General features: G+C 37.0%; 1 protein-coding gene across 1 annotated transcript; it reads right to left on the bottom strand.

Moving 5' to 3' along the window:
• Positions 1 to 501: 501 nt before the first annotated feature.
• On the bottom strand, positions 502 to 4727 carry LOC105794770 (probable beta-D-xylosidase 2). The gene is made up of 5 exons (XM_012624082.2): positions 4219 to 4727; positions 3305 to 3583; positions 2610 to 2877; positions 1978 to 2328; positions 502 to 1879 (listed from the first exon to the last, which is right to left on the bottom strand). Exons 1-5 carry the CDS (start codon positions 4696 to 4698, stop codon positions 864 to 866), a joined length of 2394 nt encoding a protein of 797 aa, XP_012479536.1. The 5' UTR covers positions 4699 to 4727; the 3' UTR covers positions 502 to 863.
• Between the last annotated feature and the right edge of the window lie 2247 nt (positions 4728 to 6974).

Here is a 6974-nt window from a genome sequence, read left to right as displayed (position 1 = left end):
ATTTCCAACAACTCAATTACTAAGAAAACCATCAACAACCCTGAAATCTTGGTGGCTTACAAGACATGAGAGGGATTCATTTGAATTCCCTATTCGTAGTGGGGGTGCTATCTGAATTCTTGTGTTATTTTTCAACGATAAGGGTCTCCACTATTGGCCCTACGTACCATTAACATCGTTCATGTCATGATAGATGCGGAAGTCACCTATGGAGAAAAATAGACGAGGAAATGAAGTGCTTCACTTGTTGAGGAGACGCATGGGTTTCAAGGGTTAGGATTCTATGGTTCTGAATGTTTTCTCAAATGCGCCAATTTACCCAAAATTTGTCTCCAAAATGTCAATATTACAGCCCAACTGTGTTTCTATATTATTTATTTTGGCTCAGCAGATGGCACATGATAAAAAAATTGTTATTAATTACCAAATCAAACCATATTGGGTTGCTTTTTAAGTAAAAGCAATGCTTAGATGTAATGTGAAGCAGGGGAAGAACAAAGGTAGAGAGAAGAAAGTAACAAGTATTCATTCCACCGATCAAAGTTACAAAGGAAAAGTCTCATATGGGACTAAGAGGGTTACCAACTACTTGTGAACTTTAATTCAAAGTAAATCTAATAGTACAAACAATGACTAACCCAGTTTTATTTGGCTGTATTCTTCTTTCTCTGACAGCTAAATTCAAACAAGTTCTCTCCATTCAAAGAATGGCTTATTTTTATGAAAAAAATCTATTCCTTTTGGAACTTTTTTCTCTCTTTTTTTCTTCTTATTGACTATGGACTGACATTAAATCTTCCATCAACTATAGTTTGAATTTGGCCTTCTATAGAAATGCATCCCTTCTTTTGCCTTGGAGAAGTCTAGGACTTGATCACCCCTAAAGTTGCAGGCTGAAGAGATAAAGGATGCTTAATGCCACCGATATGGAGATTGTGAACACCAGTTGGGATTCTTCGAACCCCAGACCTATCCACAACACTTAAAAACTTGCACACATGAATGTTGATTCCTACTCGTCGTTGTGACCTTGCTGGAACAAGCACTTTGGCAAAGGCCACCAGCTGTTTTTGTGGAGCCCAATGCCCAGCAGGTGGCTTCGAGAATACAAGCATGGTGTGAGTTCCGTCCTTGGAACCCGTATTTTTCACGTCTACTTGAAGCCCTACCGAGAGCTTGTTGCATCTCACATGATTTACTTTGATCGCCTTCCCTGAAATGGTAGCATTCCCTGAATGGCGGTGGCCATCAAGAGGGACCGTGACAACTTTGGGTGCACTAGCAATGGTATGAACAAAGTTGGTGTAACTCAATCCGTGACCGAACGGATACACTACTGGACCTTTGTAGAACTTGTACGTTCTTCCAGGGTAGTTTCTGTTTGCGCTTGAACGCATGGCCATGTCCGTCATTGGCAAATTTGAGACATACTCTTGTGGGTACCATGTCATAGGCAGCTTACCCTCTGGATTGGTTGTGCCATATAATACATCAGCTATGGCAGCTCCTCCAGCTTGGCCTGGATAACCAGCCCACAAAATGGCACCTATACGAGGGTCATTCTTAGCGAAAGACACATCAATAGGCCCACCCGACATCAAAACTAGTATGGTTTGACCCTTAGACGCCATGGCTACTTTAGAAACAAGTTCCTGTTGCCGCCCTGGCAAAAGCAACCCTGTCCTGTCTCTGAACTCTGCTTCAATCGATTGGTCAAGCCCCATTACTAAAACCGTAGCATCTGCTTGACGAGCAGCATTGATTGCCCCACTAAATAACTTGTCATCGTTGCAAGCTACGTCTGCACATCCCATTTGATGAATTGTCTTTGCGTAATTCCCTATCCCTTGCAAAGGAGATGTGTATGCACATGCAACACCTAATTAATGTTCCAACAAGAACAACAAAAAGTTAATTAGGTGACCCCTTTAGACCCATTCACCAATAGAAATGAGAATAATTATCATGAGAATTTACCAGCATAGTTTCCAATCATTGTAACAGTAGCATTGGAGTTAGGTCCGATAACAGCAACGGTGCGGTGACGTAAATGAGATAAAGGCAATGAAGGACCACGATTGTTAAGCAGAACAATGCCTTGTCTCGCAGCTTCGAGGGCGAGCTCTTGGTGAGCAGGTGTGCACACATCTTTTGGCCCCAAGTTCCCGAATGGTTGTGTAGACGGTTCACCGTCAAACATGCCGAGTCTCATTTGGACTGTGAGCGTGTTTGCCAAGGCACTGTTAACATCAGCCTCCTTCAACAATCCTCTTGTTACTGCATTTTCAGTGTATTGCGCCAAAAAAGGCCCACAATCCAAATCCAGACCTGCAATTGGATAAATCTTCTTTCCTTCAATTATTGTATGTTAATGACATTGCAAGAATATAGTCACTTTTGCCATAATTTGAGCCAGCTAGTCGAAAATGGAGCCTAATGATCACATATTATTACCTTTTGCAAGTTCGTTCTTTATATATACCATTGGTTTTGAACAATTAATTAATAGACCATGAATTGGTAAATCATCATTGCCTAAGTTGACTAACGCCGCAATATAGAATAATAATAAGTGTACCAAAAAAAGGGTAAAATAAAAAGTTACTAACCTGCTTTGATGGCATCTGCAGCAGCTTCTTCAGGTGTTGATGTGTAATGTTGGGTATTATAAAACACCCCCACTGAATCACAATCTGAAACAATGTACCCATTGAGATTCCATTGACCTCGTATGGTCCTCTTTAGGAGATTAGGGTCAGCACAGGTTGGAACACCATTGACTTGATTGTAAGAGCACATAACGCTGGCTACATTACCGTCCTGTACACACATTTTGAAGGGTACATCGAACGTATCCTCGATGTCCTGCTTGCTTACCTGCTCAAATGTGTGGAAACCGACGTGAGAATTAAAAAATAAAAAATAAAAAAGATTGCTTTTCTTTGTTTAATTGTTCGGGTTATTATGTTAAAAAAATAAGAACAAAAAGCAAAGTGTTTGCGGATAAGAAAGCTCTAAGCTAAAGACAAACAAGTAAAGAATCTGCAGCCTTTTGCGGCACATTTTACATTATTTTATCCAAATATCATCTTAATTCAAACACCGAAGGACTGCAATGGTACAATATTAATGTTATAAGGACTTAAAATATTTTAGTGTTTTTAACAATGAACCTCGAATCTGGGGTATAATTAAGGATGTTTGATGGAATTAAGCCGGTTTCATATTTGCAGCAATAAAATTCCCAAGTTGGATCACCCACCTATATCCAAAACTGGAGCTACACGACACAAAATTAACTAACCTTGGCATTAAAGTGGAACCTATCCACTCCATTCCAGTTATCGAGGTCATAGGCCGTAAAGTGCTTGCAACAAGCCGCCACCTTTAACCGGTCACCATTATTTCCCTGTAAGCCCTTCACATAGCTGGCTGCATATGTACCAGCCAGCACCGGGTCTTCACCTGGAGTCTCCTGACCACGACCCCACCTTGGGTCCCTGAATATGTTTACATTTGGGCTCCAGTATGTTAGCCCAGCCGCTCCCCCATTGTACATCGCCCTTGCCTCATCTGACACAACCTGCGACATCGGTTCCCAAACTTCTTTTATTAAAAGTAAAAAATCTTAAAGAATACAACTTGCTTGAATGACAATGATTCTACGACAGCAAGTTGATTATATATTCTTTTTCATGCCTAATCTTGATATTCTCAAATTGATAACATAGAAACACTTCCCTACAATCACAATTGACAAATCTAATAATTTAATATCAAAACTAAAGCCATATATTTTAATAGCGCTACCCTAAAATTATTAAAAATTTGTAGGCATTGGCACACACATACAAGTTGCACACCATACATTCAAGGACCAACCAATGAAATTGTAAAGTTAAAAGGTCAAGTGAATTTAGCTTAAAATTTTTATAATGTATCAAATATAAATTTTTAATGGTATGTGTGGAAGGCTGATATGGTTTTGTATAGAAAGTTAAGATATGAGTGGAAACAGAAAATTATTGCATCCACTTCACACTTGACAGGAACAAAATTGTAAGTTAAATCTTTACGTAAAATAACAGAAAGAAAATATATCATGATAAAAAAAGCTGCGATTCTTAACATTATACCAATTTCTTTATGTTATTATAATAATAAACATTTACTTCAGTTTTAAGTTGGTGATAGGAAAAGAAAAAAGAAAAATGTTACCCGTCCGATGGCTTCCCATAATGTGGCATTGAAAGAAGCAGCGGTCGTGATTACTTGAGGGAAGCTGGTAGCCCCAGGGAAGGCTCCACCGAACTTGGTTCCAGGTCCCACATTGGAGACGCCATGAAGAGCTTCGGACCACCATTCGTACCCTTTGATCCCCAGCCGCGGAACTGCTGCGGCATTGTTCACCAGCAGCCTAACCTTCTCTTGCATTGTCAACCTTCCGAGAAGGTCCGTCACCCTGTTCGGTATCGGCATCGAGACCTTGCAAAACGGCAAGCTCGACGTCTTGGCATCTTTGGAGTCACAAGCGAATGGATCGCGGGCTTGGGCGAACGCACCCAAGAGGAGAAGGAAGAGAATGATGGTTTGAGGTAGTGAGGCCATGGTGGTGGTGGCAATTCCCGTTTTCATTTGAGAAACGGACCAATGTGGATATTTGTAATGGTACTGAAAAAGAAGAAGAATGTATGGCATTTATATAGGTGAAGTTTGTGCCAAGAATGGAAATGGTGATGCACTGAAACTAACTTTGATCATTACATGTCCACATTAATTGTTTGTTAACTGCTTAAAGTAAAGCATATTTTCTTCTCTAGCAGATTTTTATTATAAAAATAAAAAAAAGAGGTGTGGTGGGAGATTAAAGTGGTTGATCATAGGTTAAATAATTTAATTGTGAGTTGAATATTGATTTGGTGAAATGTTTGAAAGAGGGTGGGTTTCCAACGAGTTAGGTCCCATATGAGGGAATTATAAGTGTAATCAGGTGAGGTAGATCATCTGATTGACTTATAATGCCCTTCACATATACTAGTAGAACAAGATTTCTAATGTAGAAAACAAAAATATCATGTCATCACCAAGCTGGAAACCATGTCTATGCGGTGGGTCTTGATATAAAGTCAACATTTTTTTCATTATATTTAATTGATCTCCAAGAGAAAATGTAAGATTTGGCATTTTAGCCTAGTGAGAGAGTTTGTTTGACAGATTAGTTAACAAGTGATAATGTGAGTTGGGATCGAATAGCTTGGCTTTGAAGAGAGGTGAGATGGTGCATTGTTGTTTACCATTGGGAACAAACAACATTACCTCTTTTAAAATAAAAATAAAAATGTTTTTGGAGAAATCCAAACACTCATATGTTACAAGTAACGTTTTTGATATATTAAACTCTGAATATTCAATTTTAATATCTTTTAAAATAGTTCTACCTAACAACATAGTTAAAATTTTAAATTAAATATTTTATAACATATGCCAAATTAAAATAAATGAGAGAATAATTAATTAATTTTTTAAAAATATTTTTTCCCTTCTAATTAATTGTGATACCACTTACTCCTCTTTATTAAAATATAAGAATTTTCATAAATAAGTTAAAAATAAAATTATATAAATTTATTTGATTGAAAAAACATAAACTTAAATAAAGTATAACAATTTAAAGGATATAAACTTTATCTTTGAATTTATTACGAAAATGGTATGTTTTTGTTGAGTGATTTTCAGAGTGTATCCTTTAAAAGGGTTAAATTGTGTATTTATATGATATGGTTACTGTTCATGGACGTGACGTTATAGATGATGATGCAAACCCACATCGTGCGGTCTCATAAAGTATGTGAACACCTGACGTGCGAACCACGTAAAGTACGGGTCAGGACCCAATCGGGTAATCGGGTAAGGGGTTGGTAATAGCAAGTACTGTCGAAACCACTTTTTTGTAATGTTTGAAAATGGGAATCGACTTTTAAAAATGAAAATGGAGTCGCCACCGATCTTTTATTAAGGTGTGGTCGGTTCACCATTAAAAATAAGTTTTAGGTCTGCGAAATTTGAGAAAACAGGTTCGGGAGTCGGTTACGCACGAGGAAGGGTTAGCACCCTCGTAACGCCCAAAATGGTACCGAATCGATTGTTTAATGTCTTAATGTCGAAATTTTGAAAAGATTTTAAAATACGGTCCTTTGAAAAGAAAACTTGAGTAAGATGATTTGGACGATGAGATTCACTTATTTCGAAGAAATAAATCGTCACACTCAGTAAGTTAGAGTGCGACATTTTAAATCCTCAAAATTAAGTTTATCTCTTGACTTTTAAAACCTATGCATTTTGAGAAGGATATCCGATTATTTGGGTTAAATGAGAAAATCAAGACCCAGTAAATTAGGGCTCGGTTTCACAAAATCCCTAAATATCGAATATTGCCTTATTTTTATTTGTTAGAAAAATCCTCATCTCGAGAAAACAATATGCCATATCCAATGCGTTAGGACACAACGTATCGAATTCCCGAGAATGGGCTTTTATTTATGTGTTTTGATTAAAGAAAATTTGATTATTTAGATTCAACGAGAAAAATTAGAACCCAATACGTTAGGGCTCAATTCTCTCGGGGATTCCAAATATCGGGTATTACGTTGTTTTGAAAGCTTTTTGAATAAAAGTGTTTTTTATATTTAAGTCATATAAAACGTAACCTTTTAAGCAAATATAATGCAATAAAATGTTGATATACAATGTGAAATGATAATTCGTAAGCCCAAAATGTACATTAATGAATACAAACAATCAATTGATACAAACAATCAATCTCAGATACATAAGAGCAATGGTTGCATGTAAATATTAACATTTAAAAGCTAATGAATTTAAAATCAATAATAGACATATATTAATTTAAATAAGTAACATATGTATAAAATGAAAAGTTTAATAATAATACAAATAATACTATATAACAATAT

The sequence above is a fragment of the Gossypium raimondii genome, chromosome 7 (assembly GCF_025698545.1).
Source record: "Gossypium raimondii isolate GPD5lz chromosome 7, ASM2569854v1, whole genome shotgun sequence".
Taxonomy (NCBI): domain Eukaryota; kingdom Viridiplantae; phylum Streptophyta; class Magnoliopsida; order Malvales; family Malvaceae; genus Gossypium; species Gossypium raimondii.
This window is presented reverse-complemented; position numbering and strand designations above follow the sequence as displayed.

What these genes read in the sequence shown, in the direction of transcription:
- LOC105794770 (XM_012624082.2), bottom strand. Translation starts at nt 4,698, where the DNA reads ATGCCATACATTCTTCTTCTTTTTCAGTACCATTACAAATATCCACAT. An exon ending in TATGGGAAGCCATCGGACGG is followed by an intron (nt 3,584 to 4,218) that starts GTAACATTTTTC and finishes CCGATGTCGCAG; the next exon opens with GTTGTGTCAGATGAGGCAAG. An exon ending in AATGATTGGAAACTATGCTG is followed by an intron (nt 1,880 to 1,977) that starts GTAAATTCTCAT and finishes AACATTAATTAG; the next exon opens with GTGTTGCATGTGCATACACA.